At 42.6% G+C, this 23424-nt stretch overlaps 1 protein-coding gene across 2 annotated transcripts in view; it reads right to left on the bottom strand.

The window, feature by feature from the left end:
* The window catches only part of grid1b (glutamate receptor, ionotropic, delta 1b), an 827749-nt gene that overhangs the window by 108555 nt on the left and 695770 nt on the right, over window positions 1-23424 (bottom strand). For both annotated transcript variants that reach the window (XM_050059333.1, XM_050059332.1), the window contains exons 6-7: window positions 18064-18237; window positions 6930-7091 (exon numbers count right to left, since the gene is read on the bottom strand). In XM_050059333.1, the coding sequence (XP_049915290.1) occupies window positions 6930-7091; window positions 18064-18237 (336 nt within the window). The remainder of the gene's footprint in view (window positions 1-6929; window positions 7092-18063; window positions 18238-23424) is intronic.

Here is a 23424-nt window from a genome sequence, read left to right as displayed (position 1 = left end):
CTTTGTTGTTCGTCAGGGACGTGAAGTTGAGACCCAGAGCTCTGTAATTTTATTCCTTTACTGCTTAATAAACTACATTAACTGAGACCGAATATCTTCTCCTATTGCTTCATTAAAGAACACGCAGGACTGAGCTCACACATAGCACATTGGAGAGTAGGATGAGCCTCTAGTCCCACGCTAGCTAGCTAGTACTGCTATTTTATTAGAGTGCAGGTCATGAGAACTGTCATATAAATGGGGGTGTGTCTGTACGAGTTCGCAAAGTTTTTCCTCCTTACCCGCCATATTTCATACCTGCTTCTTCTGTGAATAACAAAAAGTGGTTAATTTCAAGTACGTCGCTTTCATTATCACCCCCGCTGGCAACGCATGGTATTACACGTGTTGCTGCGTCCTGTATCAAAAAAATAGACAACACATTTTGAGACGCAAGCACCAATGCGTTCGAGTCTGCGTGCCTATGCATCGACTATGAAACGGCCCTAACATGCACAAACCCCGATTTGAAAAATGAGCCACTGCGCAGCGACAGACTCTTGTTATCAACTAAATCAGTAGCAGACAGCACACAACCCACCGAGACCAATGAAATACAGTATTGTAGGTAGTTCTTGCAAAACGTTTTACACATTAATTTTATTATTGTATGTTGTACTCTTGGTAAGCCGTCCTAGTGAGATATTAGTGATACTCCCCCGAAATTCTTAATCTTGCCCATCAACACACATTTGTTGACCTAAAAAGTGGTTGTTTAAAGTTTGCTCCTTAATAGAGAGAAAGTTTCACATTTGCACACTGCACAATGATACCAGACTATTTACAGTATAGTTTGAAGATTGTGGAGACATATCTGCTCCTCCCTCAAGGGTCTACATGTGAAGGAAAAGGAACCAAACGATTACTGATAAACTTATAACAGCAGTATTTTCACTCACATTCATTATTACCTGGTGGTAAACAGCCAGCGATGGACAGAAATCGACATTGCTTTGCATTATGGAGTATGGAGCAGCAGTACTTTTGGTGCGGTAGAGTGTCTCAGGTACTTTCATTTAGGCTGCCAACTTGATGCAAACAAATACATTCAATATAGACAGGAAGGTTACATCTTGTGATGCACCCAACAAAAAAATGTAGAGAGTGAAAGTGCTGTGCTCCGTCCATTTTTCACTCTGTGTTTGCCGTCCTCTCACAAAGTCATTTTCCATCTCATCAGCAAAGTAGTCACAGAGATGCTGGCTGATGGAAATGTTGTTCAAGTTCAGGAAAACAGGACATTTTGCTCCCTATATGAGATATGGTGATGGACTGTTCTGCAGGAAAACAGCCTATGTAAAATTCAGACTGTTTAAATGACTTTCTGACACAGTGGCGAAACTCATAAAAGGGAAGGCTCAAAGTTAAATAGGAATGTTTTATGGCCACAAAGATGCATTTTAAGAATATGTGCCAGAATGATGGAAACATTTTGGTGCCTCAGAGGAAAATGGCTTTTTATACAACTCATAACTGCCATTTTTTTAGGTTTGGCAATCTTTTCTATCAGCCCATTCTCACTTCCAACTCGTCAAATAACACCACTTTGTCAGTGATCTTGGCATCAGATACTGACGCACATTGACACTCTTCACGTTGGTATGAAACAGACTGACCGGCTGCAGCTTGTCACGCCACCGGCAGGTGCTTTATGATATGCAACTACCTTAGTACAAAGAGTGAGAAAGCCCGTATAGGGTAGGTGGATGGGTCAAACAAACTCAGAACATCCGGGAGCCTGCTGTTCGTTTCCCATATGAGAACCTAAAGTCAATGGAGTTATTTTAACAACACAGCGTGTTGGTATGTGCATTATACTAGGGTAGTCACGTATGTCACATGAAGTAGTCTGTCATGTTACATCACATGATGTAAGTAAAAACAATACTTTTTTTCTAAGCCTAACCACATGCTTTTTTTTGCCTAAACTTAAAGGGAAATTTCGGTTTATTTCAACCTGACTTCACAATTTAAGTCTATGGGAAAATGTCTTTTTGTGCCACATGGCATCATGTGACTGACCCCGGTCCAACCACTGTTTGGCCACTAGTGAAATTATCTTCAAAGCCTGGCACACTTCCTGGAGACCTGCTTCCATCGTCCAAGCCAACTACTTCCAGTCTCTAAACACACAGTTAAAGGAAGATTTCGGTTTATTTCAACCTGTCTCCTATCGTCCTAAATTTGTTTCAAGTGACTAGTGACATAAAAATAATAGTTAGCATGTTAGCCGTTAGCCTAGATACAGCCAGGGCGCATAGTAGCGTCAGACCTGTTAAAACGTAAGTGAACGGGCAACCTTCAAGTGCAAAGTTAGTCCACTAAACAAGCTTTTTTTCCACAAAGACCGCCTCATATCGTTAGGATAAATGTCAGAGAACATATAGAAAACGACATGTAAACGTGTTGTCTTACCTTACCGGTGTGCTGCCATGTTTGTTTACCATTTAGCTCTGCTTTCCAAAGCGCGGCCGAAATATATCTCGCGAGCTCTAGATAAAGCCCAGCTGGATACTACTCCAGGTGGAGGTGTCTCGTCCTCGGTCACATCCAGACCTTGAAAATAAGGCTGCAACCGGTCCCATTCCTTGCAACAGAGGCATTCCTCTTCTGTGGGCACTGGGGCACAGCATTCACAGGTACACCACCAATCTCCAGAGCTACGCAGCCTTGCAGCAGCCATTCCTCCTCTCTCGTCCTCTACCTGTTGCGCCTCTCTCTCTCTCCTCCTCCGTTCTTCAATTTCACGAAGCTCTTCGTCAGTGTATTCTGGCTCAAATAAATAAGGGCGGCCATCAAACTCTGCAAAATCAAATTCCTCCTCCACAAAGTCGAAGTCTGGCAAAAAGTCAGCCATTATTCTATAAATCTTTCATAAAATAAATGAATGAACTTTTCAGGCTACTGTCCGGTTCTGCCTTCCAGCTGTTGCTGCTTGTTCTCGCGAGATTTCAGGCACGGTATGAGATCGCTGCTTGTTCTCGCGATATAGATGCTAGATGGTAAACAAACATGGCAGCACACCGGTAAGGTAAGACAACACGTTTACATGTCGTTTTCTATATGTTCTCTGACATTTATCCTAACGATATGAGGCGGTCTTTGTGGAAAAAAATCTTGTTTAGTGGACTAACTTTGCACTTGAAGGTTGCCCGTTCACTTACGTTTTAACAGGTCTGACGCTACTATGCGCCCCGGCTGTATCTAGGCTAATGGCTAACATGCTAGCTATTATTTTTATGTCACTAGTCACTTGAAACAAATTAAGGATGATAGGAGCACAGGTTGAAATGAACCGAAATTTCCCTTTAAGGAAGTTAACGTAAAAACAAAAAGTTTAATGTTGTGAGTTTATTTTGAAAAGGACTGTACGCATGTAACGAGCAGAAACTGTACATTTCCTGTGAAATTGGAAACATTTTTTGAAAAGACGTGTATGTATAAAGCGGAAACTGACTAATCAGTGTGTTTTCTTTTGTGTATAATCACGTGGAAATAAGAATCATCGTATTTTTGTTACATTAGAATGATCCGTTTATAGGGAGCAGGTCCTATACGGAGATCACCATGTTGCACCGCCACGTGTCTACAGTAGCCCAGACCAGACAAACCAAACACTGGCTCCAAGCACCGTTATTGGAAAAACATCAATTTTTTTAACGTGAAGCTCAGGGTCCCACGTCATTTTCATAGACAAAATTTCCAAACTTTTTCACGCCTTCTCAAGGACCCATCATGAAGTTTTTTCTTGCCCCACTTGCCAGATGTTTTTCAGACATCAGATTCAAACTCTATTTAAACATAATTTCAGCTAGCTGGCATAAAGAAAGGGAAAGACAAACCCAGGGAGAGAATGACAAAACATACGTCATGGTAAACGAAACACTGTCTCACATCGACACATATTAGAGCTATGTCACGTCAACAGCTATAGAAAATTAATTTGCAATTACATTACATTATGTGGACGGTTCTCCACAATTTCATTATACAACAATGTTCCATGACTTTTCCAGGTCTGGAAAGTGTAATTGTGAAAATCCATTACTTTTCAGGGTTTTCCATGATTGTGGAAACCTTGGGAACTGCTTTATCCAGTGTTTTTACCGGCTGAAATTACCTGATAATTTGGCTCATGGTATAAACTTTGAAAATGTCTAAATCTTAAGTTGTCCAAGAAAACAGGTGAGCAACTGATAGCAAGAGCTAGGTTAGCAGCCCATGTCCGGCACGCCAAGCAGTGTTAGAGAAACACTGATTTGTAGCGTGAAACTGCTTTAATCAGTGTTTTTACAGGTTTAAATCCGTTGGTCTGTTTGTTTTCAAGAAGAAGAGACCTCTGTGGATAATTCAGCTACTGATAAAAACCTTCTGAATAATGACCACTGAAGGAATTCTAACCAGGAGAAGTTTCAGCTGGTTGCAATCTGCAGTCCTCACCACTAGATGTCACTATTTCCACCTAAATCTTATGAACTGGACCTTTAAATAAAGATCTGTGTACTTAACAATTGGTAATATGTTTCAGGAGCACAGGGAAAACATGGAAACACATTTTCAGCCGTTCTGTAAAAGCTGACGGCTGTCTGAAGCTCTGTAAATGTGATTAACTGTGATTCTGGGTAATTCTGCCAATATCATTAAAAAACAGAGTGGTGTCAAAGGTCTGCATCAGTCAAAACATCATTGTTTGTCTGCAACAGGCTCTGCTGTCTGAACTGTGGTCGTCAGTGATTACATATATGAGCACATTAAACAGGAGAAAGACAGAAAGATCACTAACGAGCTCCGTGGTTGTTACCACGAGAGACGTCAAAGAAACAAAGTGATGTTTTTTTAATAACACGGAGCTCTTCATGCTCTGAGGGACTCATCAGCGTGCCTCAAAAGCATCTTTCACCAATTAGACCGTGAGAACAAGACTACAGGTTGTTGGATGTAATTTAGATGCACATCAGGGTTTGGGATGAACGGCTTTCTCGTTTCATGTTCCACCGGCAGCGCCTCGTGTTTGATTTCACCTCCGTTAACAAATAAATTGTTTATTCTTTTTCTTAAGGTTGCTATAAATCTAATCATGCTTCAGTGTTCTCCTCCACATACTCCCCTCAATCTTCAAAGGTTTATTCAATTAAATCTTTAACGGGAAACAACACACACTCTGCCAGTTTAAGATGTGTTAAATCAGACTGATGCTACAGAAGAGATCAAGGCCACTCAGAGAGCTATCAAGAAAACACATTCAAGCTGCTAATCAGTTCAACAGCCTTGAAAAGATGATCATTAGAAGACTTGAACATCTTTGATGATCTGGTGCCAGATTTGAGCTCCATTTAGAAAATAGATTTATTTGAACCATATTTATGTTTGCAAATATAAATGATTCACTGAATACAAATGTGATATTTATTCAGAGATTCCATAAAATAATTAAGATGAATCAAGTGTAAGATAATAACAGAGAGGAACAGCGACAGAGAACTAGAGAGGTTTAAATGTTGTGTTGTGTGTTCTGGCCCTGAATGCATCACGAGACTAAAGGGAGCCTGGAGACTGGAGCAGCAACATGACCTGCCCTCTAGCTGCACGACTCCCTCACCATACCTACATGTATGTCCACGATCAGCCCCTTTGGCCTGGAGGCAAAAGTCCTGACGAAATTGCTAAGTTAGCTATTAGCGGAGCTGGTTGTCTGAATAACAGGAACTAAGGAGTAGCTTAAGTGACAGGAAACACCTTTTAATGTGTATGGGAAAGCTGTAGGTGTGTCAACTGATACTGCTTGTTTGTCAGTCACTATAAATTGTCATGATGTGCTAATCCTTTGGCTTTCTCGTGAGTAAACCCTCAAATGTCCAATCCTACGTGTTTTGAGTCTTGTTATTCCACAACACTATGAAGTCTTACATCAAAAGAGAGACGGTTTAGGTTTGGGTAATGCCAGATTCAGACTACACGATATCAGCCCAATTATAGCCCAATGTGGCCGTCATAAGGTGTCGGCCCTGATCGTGGATGACAGTGAGTGTCATATGCAATAATCCATCTTTTTATCTCGTGTAGTGTGTCATAGTAGACGACAAGTGATACCATGTATGGGATGCCTCAGGGTGTCCCAACAGGAAGTCTAGCATGTTTGATTTTCTTGTTGTCCTCTATTACTTCTCCTGTCACAGCCATCACTTTGACCAATAGGAACACAGAGCAATCTGCTGCTCTTCTCATGCTAATGCTAAGCTAGCGATTAGCTGTAAATTATTTGGTTAAAAGAGAGATGGTTATGGTTATGGTTATGATTAAGGTAAGGGTAAAGGGAAGGGTTACATCTGGCTACTCATGCTAACGCTAAGCTAGCCATTAGCTATAAATTATTTGGTTAAAAGAGAGATGGTTATGGTTATGATTAAGGTAAGGGTAAAGGGAAGGGTTACATCGGGCTACTTATGCTAATGCTAAGCTAGCGATTAGCTATGAATTATTATGTTAAAAGAGAGATGGTTATGGTTATGGTTAAGGTAAGGGTAATGGGAAGGGTTACATCTGGCTACTTATGCTAATGATAAGCTAACAATTAGCTTTGAAGTCCTACATTAAAAGAGAGGTGGTTAAGGTTAGGGTAAGGGTAACAGAAAGTGTTACATCTTATTATGTACAAAGTGAATCATGCCTTAATGTATTATAAATTATAAAGTGGATTATTGCTACATTTGATCTCATCTCTTCACCACAGTGTAGTGTTGTAGAATGCTTCTACAACAACCGTCATGTTGGTGGGTTCGTCTTGTACCAGCGGTGGGTGCGATTCACGGGGGCACATCATGTACACTACAAACAGAATATGTATGCAGCTTTACGTGTCTCAGCTGCTCTGGTGTGGTGACAGGACGTACCTTCTGGATGGTCTCCAGCATGGACCAGCCTCCGTTCCACGGCTTGGTGGACTTCCTGATGCAGTTGAGGCTGGCCATACTGTGCCACTTCCTGTCCTCCAACTTCCTGTAGAAGGCGTTGGCCAGCATCAGCACGCTGTCATACAGGTAGAGGTTGGACACCTGGAGAGAGGGGGAGACAGAGGAAAGGATTTTGTTGTGTTCTGGGTGTCAATCTTTGGGCAGTGAAGACAAACCGTCACATCTTACATGTCAAGTGCTGAACTACAACAACAATGGAGGAGAAATATGTTAATATACTATACACCGATCAGCCAAAGAATTAAAACCACTGACAGGTGAAGTGGACAACACCGATCATCTTGTTACAGCCCAAAGTTCTGTTGAGAAACCTTGGGTTCTGACAATCATGTGGTTGCCACCTGATAATGTTCCACCCACATAAACACCAGTGCAGATCAGGTACCCCCCATTATGGCAATGGCACTCCTCAGTAGCAGTGGCCCCCCAGCAGAACAATGCACCATGCCACACCACAAAAACTGCTCAGGAATGGTCCGAGGAACGTGACAAAAAGCTCAAAGTTTCAACCTGTTCTCCAAATTCCCTGGATCCCAGTCTGATCAAACATCTGTGGGACTTGCTGGTACCCCACCTCACAACCCACAGGACTCAAAAGATCTGATGGTAACGCCCTAATGCCAGACACCAAAGGACACCCTCCAGAGGTCCTTGACAGGTCAGAGCCAAGTCCGGTCCAAGGAGCACCCAACATGGATCAGGGGTACATCTGGGGTACCAGCAGGTCCCTCTAATGTTTGATCAGGTTGGGATCTGGGGTAATTGGAGGTCAGGTTGAAGCCTTGAGCTCTTTGCCCTGTTCCTCAGGTCATGCCTGAGCAGTGTTTGTGGTGTGGCATGGTGCATTGTCCTGCTGGGGGCCCACTGCTATCAATATGTGCTGTTGCCATGAGGGGGTTTATTTTGTCTGCAACGGTGTTCAGGTGGGTGGAGCACGTCAAGTAGCATCCACATGAATGCCAGGAACCAAAAGTTTCCCAGCAGAACATTGTGCTGTAACAAGATGATCAATGTTATTCACTTCACCTGCCAGGAGCTTTAGTGGTTTGGCTGATCGGTGTATATATTACGTTTCTTCTCATAAACCAACACAGACCAGCAGGTCCATCTTCTCTCTCTACGTGCTTCAGCCTTCCCCTCATCCAAAGCAAGTACTCCACCTTGTGCCGACATATTACCTCCAAGGATATTCGGTGTCATAGCAACCAGATGCAACCGGTGTCTCAGCTGAAAAAAAGCTGTGCCTCCAAAGCAATCTCAAACGCTCTCTGCTGACTGTTTCATTAGGAGTGTTTGACATTTTCAGCTGGGAAAACAATGCTGTGGTGGACATGGGACCTTAAGATTTCCTCTTACAGTTAAGGGTATAGCAGCTCAAACTCTATCTCATCGTCAGTCCAAAAAGTCACGGCTCTGGATGTAGATTTCTCCATGTTGTTACCGGCTTCTTCTTCTCTTACACATTTAATGCTATTGGACTTCCGGGTCAAAGCCCGGGGCAGAAACTGTGGAGCATGCTCAGAGCGCCTCGGCCAGTTTGGGTCTGATTGACTGTATACATGCAGGAATCACATGATCTGGGTGTGTTAGTCCCACTGTTCACTTTAGGACCATTTCAGTCACACTAACACGTTTACATGGATTTTAAAAGTCCAGTTTTAGTCGGACTGACACAATAAATAGAGTTTCTCTGATGTCATGTAAACGTATGAGTGTGACGTTAAAGTAAATTTAAAATAAGCTTTAACATCTTCTTTGTGTGTTTTAATATAGGGACAATACTGAATAAAAACAGCACTTGAAACATCACACACACACACACACACACACACACACAGGCCACATGTGTGACACAGCTGGATAGTGCATCATCTGCAGCCTCTAAAGTAACACCACCACGAGCACTGCTGACACACACACACACACACACACACTGGATGGTGTTGAGATGACAGTCAGCTAGTAGCCAGCTTGTCTACATGTGATCATGTGCTCTCTCACCCTGGGCTGCAGAGGGCAGAGGAAACACACTGTGACAAATCACACACATACGCACGCCAAAGCAGGGAGTAGAGACCAAATTCAAGGTGACAAATGAGCATCACTGTGTCCAGATGAGTACAGCTGACTAGCATGAAGTCCATACAGCACGGTGCCGGAGGCCCCCGCACACGCGCACACACATACACACAGATAAAGCATTTATATTCCCCGTCGTCCTCTTTTGTCATGGAAAGACTAAATCTGAAGAGAACATATTTATATGACAAAGACGGAGACGGGAGAAAAGAAAATCTGCATCTGTGTATTCTGAAAAGCTACAATCTGTGACCCAAATGTAAAACACGTAACTGGAGCGTGCTGTCACTCCTGAACTGCTGTTTGAATTCAGACACAAACAGCAGACAACAGCTATAAATCTGTCATCAGTAAAATACAGGTTGGGCCTGAGATCTGTCATGTTTACTGAAGATGCTGCTGCAGACAGTTTACACGCTCCGCTGCTGATAATGACGTGTTGAAAGTGTTGACAACAACAAACTGTTTGACACAGAAGCTTCAGGGCTCGTGGCCAAAATATCATGTTTCACTAACGTAGCTCAGCGTTTCTTTTCTCCCTCTGACAAGCAGATTGAGTCAAAACAAAAGAAAAAGCACTCGTTAATTTGGGTCAACAGGACTAACATCTGCTCTGTTGTTTTGGTACGGCGAGGGAGGATTTATCTGGATCTCCTGTATTTTCAGTTTTAGATTAAAAACTAAGGTTGAAAACATGGCATATTAGAAAAGTAGAACTACCGCCTTGTGGTTGTATGACTCCGCCCACCAGCCCAGTGTCTCCATCCATGTCAGTGAAAACATGGATGCTTCACACACAGAAGATCTATACAATCAGCACAGTTTCAAGATCAGAGTCACCAATTCAGTATCTGACCAAATGTCTCCCCTTCTGTTCCTGAGATATGACGTTAAAACATGATGATGTCACAGTCAAGCTGACCTTTGACCTTTTCAATATAAAATGTCATCATTTCATCTTTTTATCCTGTTAGACATTTGTGTCAAGTTTTGCCATAATTAGTGTAGGAATTCATGAGTTATGGCGAAAAGCACATTTGGTGAGGTCATAAAATCTGGTCTGGCCTTAACCTTTGACCTTCAGTTTATTCTTCAGTCCATGTGGACATTTGTGTCAAATGTAAAGAAGTTCCCCTCAGGTGTTCTGTAGATGTTGTGTTCACAGGAATGGGACAGATGCAAGGTCACACTGACCTTTGATCTTTGACCACCAAATTCCAATTTGAAGAGATTCCCTCACAGTGTCCTTGAGATATCACATTCACAGAAATGAGACGCGACAAAGGACACAGTGACCTTAAACTCTGAGCACCAAATTCTGATCACTTCATCCCTGACTCAAAGTGGATGCTTGTGCCAAAGTGGAAGAATATCAGCCATCACGTTCATGAGAATGAGACAGATGCAAGGTCATATTGACCTTAACCTTTGACCACCAAAGTCTAATTGTTGAGTCCAAGTGGATGTTTGTGCCAAATTTAAAGAAATTCCGTTGAGTTGTTCTTGTTCACAAGGATGGTACAAACGTACGAAGAACACGGGAAAATCCAGGTATTCTTCAGTCATCATGTTCACAAGAACGAGACAGATGAGGTCACATAGACTTGAGCTTTGACCTATGACCACCAAAATATGAGCAGTTCATTGCTGAGTCCAAGTGAACGTTTGTGCCAAATTTGAAGAAATTTCATCAAGCTGTTCTTGAGGTTTTGCATTCCCAAAATCAAATGAGACAGATGCAAGGTCACACTGACCTTTGATGTTTGACCACCAAATTCCAATTTGAAGAGATAAAGAGAAACAAGACAGACAAGGACACAGTGACCTTAAACTTTGAGCACCAAATTCTGATCACTTCATCCTTGACTCAAAGTGGATGCTTGTGCCAAATTTGAAGAAAATCAACCATAGTGTTCTTGACATATCACGTTCACGAGAATGAGACAGATGCAAGGTCATATTGACCTTAACCTTTGACCACCATAGTCTAATCGTTGAGACCAAGTGGACGTTTGTGCCAAATTTAAAGAAATTCCGTTGAGATGTTCTTGAGATATTATGTTCACAAGAATGGTACGAACGTACGAAGAACATGGGAAAATCCAGGTATTCTTCAGTCATCATGTTCACAAGAACAGGACAGATGAGGTCACATAGACTTGAGCTTTGACCTATGACCACCAAAAACTAATCAGTTCAAGTGAACATTTGTGCCAAATTTGAAGAAATTTCCTCAAACTGTTCTTGAGATTTTGCGTTCCCAAAAATCAAATGAGATGGATGCAAGGTCATGGCGGCTTTGACTGTTGACCTATGACCACCAAAATCTGAGCAGTTCAGTATTAAGTCCAAGTGAACGTTTGTGCCACATTTGAAGAAATACCTTTGAGGCATTCTTGAGATATCATGCTTACAAGGATGGTACAAACATACGCAAGGACAGACAACCCGAAAACATAATACCTCCGGCCACAGCTATCGCCGGCGTGGAGGCATAAAAATGATAAAGGCTGACAGAAACCTCAACACTGTGGTACCTGCTTCTTCTTCTTCTTCTTCTTCTTCTTCTTCTTCTTCTTAACTACACAAAACATTCATGTCATTCATTGTTTTCGGCCTCCACTCCACCAGTAAGACGAAAAGCAGAGACTGAAGGAGTGAAGACGTCTCTGGTTTGATTCCAGACAGCCACTGTTCATATTAAACTTGATCATTTTCAGCTTTAGTTCCTGGAAAATGTTTCACTCCTGTAAATCTGATCTGTTCCCTGAACAGAGTGAATGTCTCCATCCAGACAACCTGCTGACAGCGTCAGCTGGGGGGCGAATGACATCAGTGAACATTTAACCCTGTTTTGCATGAATTATTGAGACAAATGTCCTCCTCTACATGTCTCCCCGAGGGCCTCAGGTGAGGACTGAGAGGTTTAACAAAGGTCAAGGAGAAGGAGAAGACAGGTGAGAGACAGATGGAGGACAGGGAGACATGAGGTGGGAATGTTTAGGTGGTGTGGAGAGAAGACGGCTGTGTAGAGAGGAAAGAAACATAAGCAGGTGAAACCAGGAAAAAGAAGAGCAGGGGAGGAAAAGGAATAAAAGGAAAAGACGGAAATGAGAGATAAAGAGACTGAAAATAAGAAAACAAGAAAGAGAGGGAATGCTGAAGAAAAACAAAAGACAAAAACACAGATATGACGTGTGGTACAAGGATATGAAATAAAAGAGGAGCTATAATCACTAAGAAAAAGACCAGATATAAAGGTGAGAGAGCTATATGAAACAAGAGAGAGGACAAAAAAGGGAAGACGGAGGAGAGTTTTACAGAGTGCACTGCTTCATGTGAAAAACACAGAAAAGGATTTGTCTCTAGACGTCAACAGGACGAGCTACAGAACATGCAGCTTAATACTGAAGGTAGAGTGAGCAGCATTTTCCTGATAAACAATGTACCGTCTCATACAGCTGTAATCCCTCTCAATCATCACTTATGACCTGCTGAAGGTGTGTGGTGGCATATTTCTCTGCCTGTGTCGTCTTATGCTACGTCCTGTACGTTTCTCGGCATCAGCCTTCAGTCATTGATGAGTAGCCCCCAGCCAATAACAGCAGGCAGGATATGAGGTCAGGACTCTGTAAAAATGTAGCCGCCAGGTGATTATAGGCAGGGAGGAGGGGCCAACTTTAATTAGTGTTTTTACAGCCGGCTCTCACTCCCAACTCAACTCGGTCTCACTCTGAAGTCGGAGAATACCGGCGCCTGGGCACTGACTTCCAGCAGCAGACACAGACGAAAAAAGCGGTCCTTTCATGTCGGCATACGTAGCAGGCTGCAGTATTTGTGTTACAGCGCCGGCGGCATTAGGGGCAACAATGAAATTAAGAGGCCGAAAGACAGAGTGGGGTGGGAGGGGTGGTGGTTCCAACAACCATGGACTTTCACCCGGGAGACCGGTTTTCGCTTCCCATATGATTCTAAAGCCAAACCCTGTTCTTTTTTCCTAACCTCAACCATGTGTGTTTGTTGCTGAAGGAAAAAAAGGTCAATTCACGGTGTTGAACCGACATAGTGCTTTTATTGTGAAAGAGACTGCATGCAAACTGTACATTTCCTGTAAAAACGGAAGCGTATTTTGAAAACAGACAATGCATGTAACAGGCTGAAGATGACACGGCGTCCCAGAACGTCAACAACCAACACACCCAGGGTACCTTGGACGTCACACTTCAATGTGAGATGTTTTGTGAGGTTTTGACCTTCAACCACTAAAATCTTATCGGTTCATAATTGAGTCCAGGTGGACGTTTGTGCCAAATTTGAGGAAACTCCTTCAAGGCCTTCTTGAGATATTGCATTCATGAGAAGAGACAGTGATATTAAGCACAAAGTCACGAAAAATGATCTTGTTTTGATGAGAGTTCGTCAAACAGATAGTCGTTTTTAATATTTTTCTTGAGGCTGTTATGTGTGATGTATTTGAAAATAAAATTGCAATATGCCCAAGGATCTTATTTTGCTACTCTACCCTTTGTATCAGGATACTCAGTGCCAAATGTCATTCTTGTTTGACTATTTATGCCACCTTAGTGCCCTTACATTTACATCATTTTGACAGAAAGATGTCCCAAAAATAGGGTTTTGGGCCCCTGAGACCAAACAGCCCTGAGTTTAAGGTGCTCGTTATCAACTCATGGTGGTTTGAGGTATATACAGTCTAACAGGAAATAATAGCAAAAAAACATAGCAGAAAACATGATAAGGGCTGGACCTGTCTCCTGGCCTACATGGGATGAACAGACAACCCAAAAACATAATGCCTCTGGCCACGACTGCAAGTAGGACAGAGGCATAGAAAGGTAAAAATTGGAAGGAGGAAGATACACTAGAAGCAGTGCAACGATAAAGAGATGGAAAGATGTGTGTGTGTGTGTGTGTGTGTGTGTGTGTGTGTGTGAGAGAGACCTCTGGGTTGTGATGTCAGACATTTTGTAGAAAACGACTCGTCTCCACAAATGTCAAAACAAGACCGAAAAAACCTGCAATATTTTTGGATGTGAATTACAGTAATCATTCTGTTTGCTGTCTGTAGATGTCAGCCACTCTTCACTGTGATATTTCATAACTGCGAATAATAGTCAACACAAGTGTGTGTGTGTGTGTGTATCTGACAGTGTGTATTTTGTGCCTCTGAAGATTTAGGCTGCTTTCACACCTACCCTGTTTGGTCCGGTTCAATTGAACTCAAGTTCATTTGCCCCCTCAGTGCGGTTCGTTTGTACAGGTGTGAACACACCAAAACAACAGGACAGAGACCTTCTTGAAGAGGTGGTCTCAGTCCGGTTACAAACGAACTCTGGTGCGGTTCATTTGTGGTGAGAAGGTGTTCTGACCTGGATCTGAAGCAACTGCAGTCACATGACACATTGTTTGGGTTAAACATGAGCATGTTACAGTCCTGGAGGATTTATGAATGTGCTCATGACTTTAGGGTGTGTATGTGTGTATGATTTGCCGCTCCCTGGGCTCCACACTATGGGCGCCCGAGGCTCCGACAGAGATCGGATAAGTCAAATGCAGATTTGTTTAAACCTACAGACGGACTGTGACTCACTTACTGCAGGAGAAAGTATCAAAGAAACAGACGGAGAAATCTTTCCCTCCTGTCCTCAGATTCTTTTTCCTTCAGTTAATAATTTGGACCCTCTGATTATTTAATTTGTCTCTTCAAATTAATAATTTGTGCCTTTGAATAAATTGTGGCCTCAAACTATTTAATGTATTCCCTGGAGCATTCATTCAGTGGCTGTCTGTTACGGACCACTTTAATGTGGGACCCAGCTTCAGTATGTGAATCTTCATGTGAAGCTATTAAACAGAACTCTGTGTTATCTTTGTCATATTCTTTGGTGAAGGACTTTCTGTCCTCCAAAAGACCCACTGAAGGGGACAAATTAAAATATTTCGCAGAGGGATGTTAGTGATTCGAGGACACACATTATTCTGAACAAATTGAAATTCCAAACTGGAGGTAATAATCTCTTAAAAATTGTCCTCTGGACTCCGTGAACTTTCCAATTAAAGAAAAAATCTGTTTTTCAAAACGCATTTTTTGAAGATCCACTTTTTCTACTAGACATAACATCAAGCTACAACGTGAGATGTGGAGCGATGGAACACTGAACAAGATCCGTACGTGAAGTAGTCTTGGCGAGAAGAGGAAACTTTCTGCCGTGAACATAAACTGTACATAAAGATGGACGACGCGTCTCCATTTTCTCCCACTGAACAAAAATGACGCCAAGATTTTCTGGATATGGCTTTAGATTTAGTCTAATGTTGTGTTCACCCTGGGTGCAAATAAAACAATTCACGTGAATAAATTACGTGTAAGGTCAATGTAAAGATGCGATTAGATGCAATTTCCCTCCTGGTGGTGTGATGGTTGTCACGTTAACGACACGAAATCCGAGTTAAGCAGCGCGAATTAAGCGGGTAGAGCGATTTCACGTCATATGTTTGTTGAAAAATCTGAAATTTCAAGACCAATCTTCGCTGCGATAGCTAATCAGCATTGAGATCCTCTGGGGACGTACGATGCTGAGGACATACTGGCGGAAGTTCATTCATTGATTCAGTTATTTGCATGTATGAAGCAAGTCACGAAAAATATTCTGGCGTTCAAACTCGTGCGAGTAACATGACATGAAAATTCACCTTGCATTTGGTGTGAACACATTTGTCTTAAGACGAAAATTAGTTTTAGTCACGTCTTACTCATTTTTATCCTTCGTAGTTTAAGTCGATGAAAATTCAAAACATTTTAGTCATTGTCTTCTATATGTTTTTTTTAATCTTTATCAGAAATTAGAATCAAGGTGACAGGTTGTATAAAATAATGTGTGTGTCATGTCTCCAGCAGTGTGTGACAGGTTTAAGGGCTGATTTACGAGCACACACTCACTGATCTTACTGAACTAGGATTTGTCCCCAGGTTCATTGTAAACTCTGACTTATCCATGTGACTGTTAAGAAGCAGAAACATAACTTCTTTCTTCATGTGCAACATGTTAGTCTGGAGGTTTAAACTGGTGTCCTCTCACAGAGTTGGTGATTCAAACTAAACTTTCATCTCTGTCAGAGAAAACTGATCTGAGTTCAGACTGTTTACTTACAACACAGCTACACTCACAGATAACTGAGCCTCCTACCTGCCTGTCAAACACCATCAACCCACAAACCTTCTCCAGTCCGGACTGAGTGGAGTCCTGCGGGGTGAAGCTGTGAAGTCCGGCGGCCGCTTGCTCCACTGCCGTTCCGCAGCTAAGAAGTGGAGCTAGCTGCTAACACCCACCGCTGCAACTAACAAACTCCACAAATCCATTCAGCAGCTCCACCATCCACAGTCATACACACACGGCTGATTATTTACTGCTGAATTACAATTGTACATTTCATACGTACTGTATCGTTAACGTTTCCAATGGTTTCCAATCTGATTGTTTTTCACTGAGACATCGATGCTCTTGCAGTCAGAACTGTGCCTCCAAACCTGCGTGTTTCAAGTCAAAAAACGATCATTTTCTCACCGTAACTAAGTGGTTTTTGTGCAGGGATTGAAATCCTAAATCTGGTTTGCATTATATAAGTTTACATTTAAGTTGTCTTCGCAACATTTCTGATATTAGGCTGTTTAATATGCTATTAATAAATGTATTAATATATTGGGTATATTTCCAACACATTGGGCCCGTCCCAATACCCCCCCTTAGCCCTACCCCTTAGCCCTACCTCTACATTTGTGCGTTCCCACGAGGGGTAGTGGTGTCCCAATTCCTATTGCGTGTAGGGGTAGGGGGCATAATGAGGCGTAGTGGGTATGAAACTAGCCCTTCGGAGCGAGGGATTTCATATGCTGACTTGCCAGCGAGGGGTAGATGTCACCATGGCTACCACCGAGCAAGAGACGGAAAAAAGTTCATACATAGCTAATGTTACTGTCGTCAAGTTGCTTGTTAGCTAGCTAGCTAGCTCGCACTATCTGGCGTCTGTCATCTGTCCTGTTCTGCAAAATTGTTGGACTTTTCATATTACGATAACACGCCAGCTAGTATAACTATGCTGCCTCATAATGTTAACTGGTTAGCTAGCTAGCAGAAGACCCCTGTCGTCTGTCCTTCATCAAACAAAGCATGATGAATGCGGCAAACGTGATCGGCAGGATGAACTCAACCGGAGACTCCATTATAGGTGCTGGTTGGAAATGTAGATGGCTCGCAGCTTCCTGTTTAAAATAGTTACGTATGCGTGAACGTAACCGACGCGGTGACGTAGTGAGTGGTGTCCCAATTCCTAGGGAAAGATTTCTACCCCTACCTCTCGTTGCTTCATTTCGAGGGCCAAGGGGTAGTGGGCAAGGAGGGGTATTGGGATTGGGCCATTCTCACTCCGACCTTGTCACATGACCACGTTTGGTCATGGACTTTCCACGTCCACATATGACGTCCAAGGTACCCTGGCTGTGTTGGTTGTTGCCGTTCTGGGACGCCGTGTCAACTTCCTGTTACATGCATTGTCTGTTTTCAAAATACACCTCTGTTTTCACAGGAAATGTACAGTTTGCATACAGTCTCTGTCAAAATAAAAGCACTACATCAGTACAACACCTCTAATTGATGTTTTATTCCTTCAACAACACACACATGTGGTTGGGTTTAGGAAAAAAGAACAGGGTTTGGCTTTAGAATCTTACAGGAAGTGAACACCGACCTCTCGGCAGTGGTTGTTGGACCCATCCACCACCCCTCCTGCCAGCCATACTCAGACTTTTGCCCCCTTAACTTACGTTTTTGTTCCGCTGCTAATTTTCAGACAACAGGGAATACTCAACCTGAAACTGGGTGAAACTCAACAAACACTCATCAGTCATCAAACCAGTGACAACAGGAAGTCATGTTCATGTTAATGAGTAGTCGTTTACCTCCAGGTTCTGCAGGTATCCCTCCTGTGGGTCACACAGCAGAGAGGAGATCCGGTGGTTGTGTCTCATACAGCGGGTGCTGCTGTCCCTCCACAAGGGGAAGATCTGCCGGATCACCGTCATGCGCCCCAGTGCACTGTGGGCAAGCTCCAGGATCTCTGTGTCGCTGATTTCCTGCGGAGAGTAAAGGAGAGTTTACTGACCTCGCTTCGAAGACTGATTATTGTCTGACATTAGTTTCCTGAGATGCTGATTGTGCTGTGACGTGTGTGAACAGGTAAAGTTTGTGAAAACGTCAGTACAGCACCTGATGAGCAAAATAATATTCACTTCCTCCTCCATATTAATAAAGAGCAGCGACAGGGCAGTTTTCACACAGAAAAACAAATGGCAGCGTCGCAGCTGAACAGACTGCAGGATTCAAAGAGGCCATTAAAAAGCCTCCTTTATTGATGCACATGTTTAATTGCTTTGACGCGGATAAACCCAATTATTTTCTGTGAGGTGTAATTATAGATAGCCTCAATCTAACTCTAAAAGCATAAAAATAATCTATGAATAATATTAGCTTTATTATGCTTTATAACACCAAACATAATTACAGTCCACGACTTAAACAAGAGTCCCCACTAATGACTCAGTTTGTTTTCTTCAGCCTAATAGAAAAGTCCACTTTGTTGCATTCCTGTATTTAGGCGCCTGCTATCCAATTAAAAGTGAGCAGGGCTTGTAAACAAAAGTCACCAGGATTTGCAGCTCATTTATTGGAGAGTTTTGAAAACATGTCATTCTGTCAGTTTAAAGGCTTTAAAGTCAAAACAGGTTTGACTCTCGCTCCTGTAATTGCAGCCGAGACATTAAGAATCTGTCCGCTGTGTTTGCCGAGAGGTGTTAACTTTTTCTTTTGTGTTGATTGTCAGTCCACTTTCATCAGACTCCAGAGATGACTCACTCCTCTCATCCCAACTCATCAAGTACAGCAGGTTTGCCAGTGGACCTACATGATCAAGTTACTCTCCTGCATCAGTTTTGGACGTTCAGGGACGGCATGTCAATTTCCGCTTCTCAGTTGTGTTTGGTAGTTAGGAAGGGCCCAAGTGCAAGATTTAGCATCTAAACTAGCTACGACAAGACACTGGACAACATCAACATATATACGACCCAGAAATCATAAGCACAAACCTGTATCTGACAAAAATACCAAATGAAATAAGAATGACTTCATTCAATTAAATTCATTTTAATAGTTTATTTTATAGTTTATGTAAGTAACATTTAATTTTATTGTAGAATAGACTGCTACTGATTCTTTCACAAAAAACAAAAAACATGGGGATGGGTTTGTCGTTATGACAGCAGATACAGCAGTTGGCCCCATGTTTTTAATTTAACATGAGTTCTTTAAACATGGCTGTCTACATTTACCCTAATGCTTGTTACATGCATTGTGTCTTTTCAAAATACACTTCTGTTCTCACCTGAAATGTACAGTTTCTGCTTCTTACATGCACACAGTTCTTTAGGTAAACCACTTCGTTTTGGGGTTGACTTCCTTAAATAAGTGTTTCACCACTGTAAATATGTTCTTTTCATAAACTGAGGTGTCTGTGCAGCAGGAAAATGCAAATACTTTTAAAACTGGTGTGAAATGACCAGAGAAAACAGAGAAAAAGGTCTATGGCAGTTACTCATGCCTCAGATATAGAAAATTAGGGCTGTACCACTGTTTAATAAGAATATTCGACAATTCGTTTTTTTCCCCTCCATATTAAGTTCTGAACGTAAGTGCTATATCGTAGGCAACTGGACTTTCTTGAAGACGTTTCGCCTCTCATCAAAGAAGCTTTTTCAGTTCTAAATGACTGGTACGAAGTTGCAGGCTATAAACCCTGTGTGGGTGTGAACCCCTGCAGAGTTGTAGGGGTCACGTGAGCTCTTAGTTTCAGAGTCGTTTAGGTCACAGTATGTTTGGCACAGCACAGGAGAGCCAGCTCCTCGGGTCAAGACTCGGCTATCCACTTACATCTACAGGAGAAGGGACACTCCTTTGAGGACAGCAACGTGCACATCTTGGCCATGAAGGAAAGATGGTTTGAAAGAGGAGTAAAAGAAGCCATCTACGTCAAGCTGGAACGACCATCGTTAAACAGAGGAGGTGTCACCCACCTACAATGCAGTCTTCACACCCATTCACCCCTGGTCCCACCTGACCCTAACGACTCACATGGTGGCCAGGTGGGTCAACGACTCACATTGTGACCTTAACGACTCTGAAACTAAGAGCTCACGTGACCCCTACGACTCTGCAAGGGTTCCCACCCACACAGGGTTTATAGCCTGCAACTTTGTACCAGTCAACTGAAGAAGCTTCTCGGACGAGAGGCAAGCAAGTCCAGTTGCCTACGATATAGCACTTACGATTACCATGACCTGGATGACTGAGAATCTTCACAGACATTAAGTTCTGAAGTTTGAACGGGGCTCAGCAGGACGTTCAGTGTGACAATGGCATTCTTGTACTACAGTAAACAAGCTAACAGTGCTAACGATGGATTGGAAATGTGCAACCACATTTTTTGCCAACACTAGATATGAAACAAAAGTCAGAGACTGTGTCGTGTGAAGTATCTGTGAGCTGTAAATTCACCACTTCTACGCAGATGAGAGAAGATGTTATCTCAGAGCCTGACGGTGGAAAGTTTCTCCTTCATGTCTGCAGCGGTCTGTACCAAAGACTGTCTCACTCTTTATACTGCTGCCTGGTACCTATCATCGTCACAAACGACATTAAAAATGGATCGACGTCAAGGACACACTGAATTAAGAAAAACAACAACAGTCTAACAGCATCGACGCTTAACATCGATTCACTGATCTTTGTCTGAAAGAAACTGCTCAATGTTTGTTTTTTAACTTTCTACCAAACATGGACAAGATGTATACCTTGAAAATTGGGCAATGATTGCGTTATACAATGAAAAGCTCCAGAGAAGCTACTGGGATTATTTTTTCAAAAAACAGTTTATATTTTAATGCACTTCGTGTGCCGGGAGACACAAAGTAAACTGAAGAAAAAACTCAAAGTCGAGGTCAGAGCTCTGTGCAGGCGAGTCAACCTCTTCCACACCAAACTCAGAAAGACGTTTCTTTATAGAGCTGCCTTTGTGAACTAAACTGTGAGGACAGGTCTTATAATGTATCTAAAAACCATTAACATTGACCTTTATACAGCAGGTCATGATGAACCACTCACAGACTGAATATTAAGTCAGTGCTTCAGTTGCACCTTGTTCACTATTGCCTCTTTCCCACTGGACAAAAAGACTTCTAACAGCCATTAAATTCTGGCTTCTGTCTTTGTTAGGAAAGGTCACATTCTCAGGAGAATCTTTAGTAGTCAAGGTATTTATCGGCTCCAGCTTAAATCGGCAGTGATGGAAACACAATGACAGATGTTTAGAAAGAACTGGGCACAGTGTAGGAGGTGGGGCCTTGTTAATTCCTTTAAAAGTTCCTCAGTGGTGCATAAAGCAAAAAAGTATGACTACCTGGTTAAAATGACCTGAATCTTCAACATCGTTGGGCCCTAGAGACTGAAGGGGAATAAAATGGTTTAATACTGCGGGTCCTCTAGACTTTAGAAATGTTATTTCGTCGGGATTGTGATGATGAAAAAAATGCTGTGCCGTAAGACAAATTATTGTATCGTATCGTATCCACTGATTTGCAGACGTCTGTTTCACAGTGTAATTTCAGGGGCCCAGTGGCATCATTTGGTGGACTCAGAAGTTGCAATGCTATGATTCAGAAACCACCAAACCCTTTCAGTCCAGTATCTTTGGAACCAGCAGTAACCCTTCAGACATGGTACCTAGACCCTCGGTCTGTTCAGACAGTCCTCTTAAATGTGGGCGGGGTTGTTGTCACTCACTGCTCCGTCCAGCACTCGCTGTATTTCCTCATCAGCGGTGACACAGATGGAAGTCTGCACCTGGTTTATCGTCCACAGAACGAGGCTGCACGTTAGAATATATGACCTTCACAGCCTGGCACTGTTCCTCGGGGCACTAATTTTTGCCCCTTTTCTGGCACAGTACAATGACACACGGCCACAAATTCCATCCATCTTTGTCCAAGCAGGGCTCGAAAATTGTTTCAAATCAGTCAGATCTGAGTGTGAAAGACAGACTGAATCAGTAACAGATATAAAAAGAAGAAGTAATCACCACATTTTCACTGGCCTCCGTCTGCTTTCCACCATTTATTAACCTGTTTTCCGCCACGTATCTGACATCCTGACGACACACCAGTGACAAAGAAACAGAAAGACTATTTCTCTGGGTATTTTCCTGGCAATAGGGAGCAGTCTGATGCCTAAAAATCTGCATATATGCGCTGATAATGCAGCAGAAAGAGCATATCTGAAGAATATCCTGGATTTCAGGTGTGAGCTTTGAGGTTTTGGAAAACTAGACCGCATCCAGGTGAGATGAAACTCTTGATGACAGACAGGTTCCATTTTATTTCCCAGTGTTTGACAGTAACAGCTCCGCCTCTGGGGTTACAGGACACAGCTGTGCTGCGAGGACTCAATGAGAGACAAAAATATTCAAACTACTTTCTGGCACTTGTCGACTGCAGAATGGAGTCAGGAGAGGAGCTGGAATGGATGTGATATTACAGGGGGCCGTAATGACCTGCATTCAGGCACAGGCGGACTTAAGAGCGAACGGGAGGTGAGCGGAGGATCATGGGAATCACTGAAAGGATCAGATAAGAGGTTTAGGCGGCAGTTATTTCCTGAGGTTAATGTAACCTTCAGGAAGAGGTGATGCTGTTAGGAGAGATGGGATCCTGATGGAGGACGCTCAGTGGGGACACTGTGTACACTTTACTGCAGCTTATTCAGAAGCAATGAGGCTTCAGGTAATAGAAAACATGGTGAGGAGGTGTTTATCATAAACTCGCTGTTAAGACATTATTATAAAACTGCTGGTAGACGATAAAAGTCTCCACCAGGCTTGTGTCTCATCACCAAAACAAAACTGTTGGACTGGACGGATTAAAGACGGAGATCTTCACCACTGATGGGATAAAAGATGTAAAGGTTGTCCTGAGGGCGGCTCCAGATGGACGGTCGTGTTGTTTCCTAAAACTAAAGGGACATTTAAGGACACCTGAGACTTTGTCATTCCCCAACACATCCTCACTGTGACCTCGTCACATGTCCACGTTTGGTCATGGACTTTCCACGTCCACATATGACGTCCAAGGTACCCACCTAATGGAGGCTGACGGCGCCCCAGATTCAAACGTCCAAAAACACATAATTGAAACCACAAAATATCTCCATACTGCTCG

Source organism: Epinephelus moara, chromosome 13 (assembly GCF_006386435.1).
Source record: "Epinephelus moara isolate mb chromosome 13, YSFRI_EMoa_1.0, whole genome shotgun sequence".
Taxonomy (NCBI): domain Eukaryota; kingdom Metazoa; phylum Chordata; class Actinopteri; order Perciformes; family Serranidae; genus Epinephelus; species Epinephelus moara.
The sequence above is the reverse complement of the archived record's forward strand: the minus strand, read 5'-3'. Positions and strand labels throughout refer to the sequence as shown.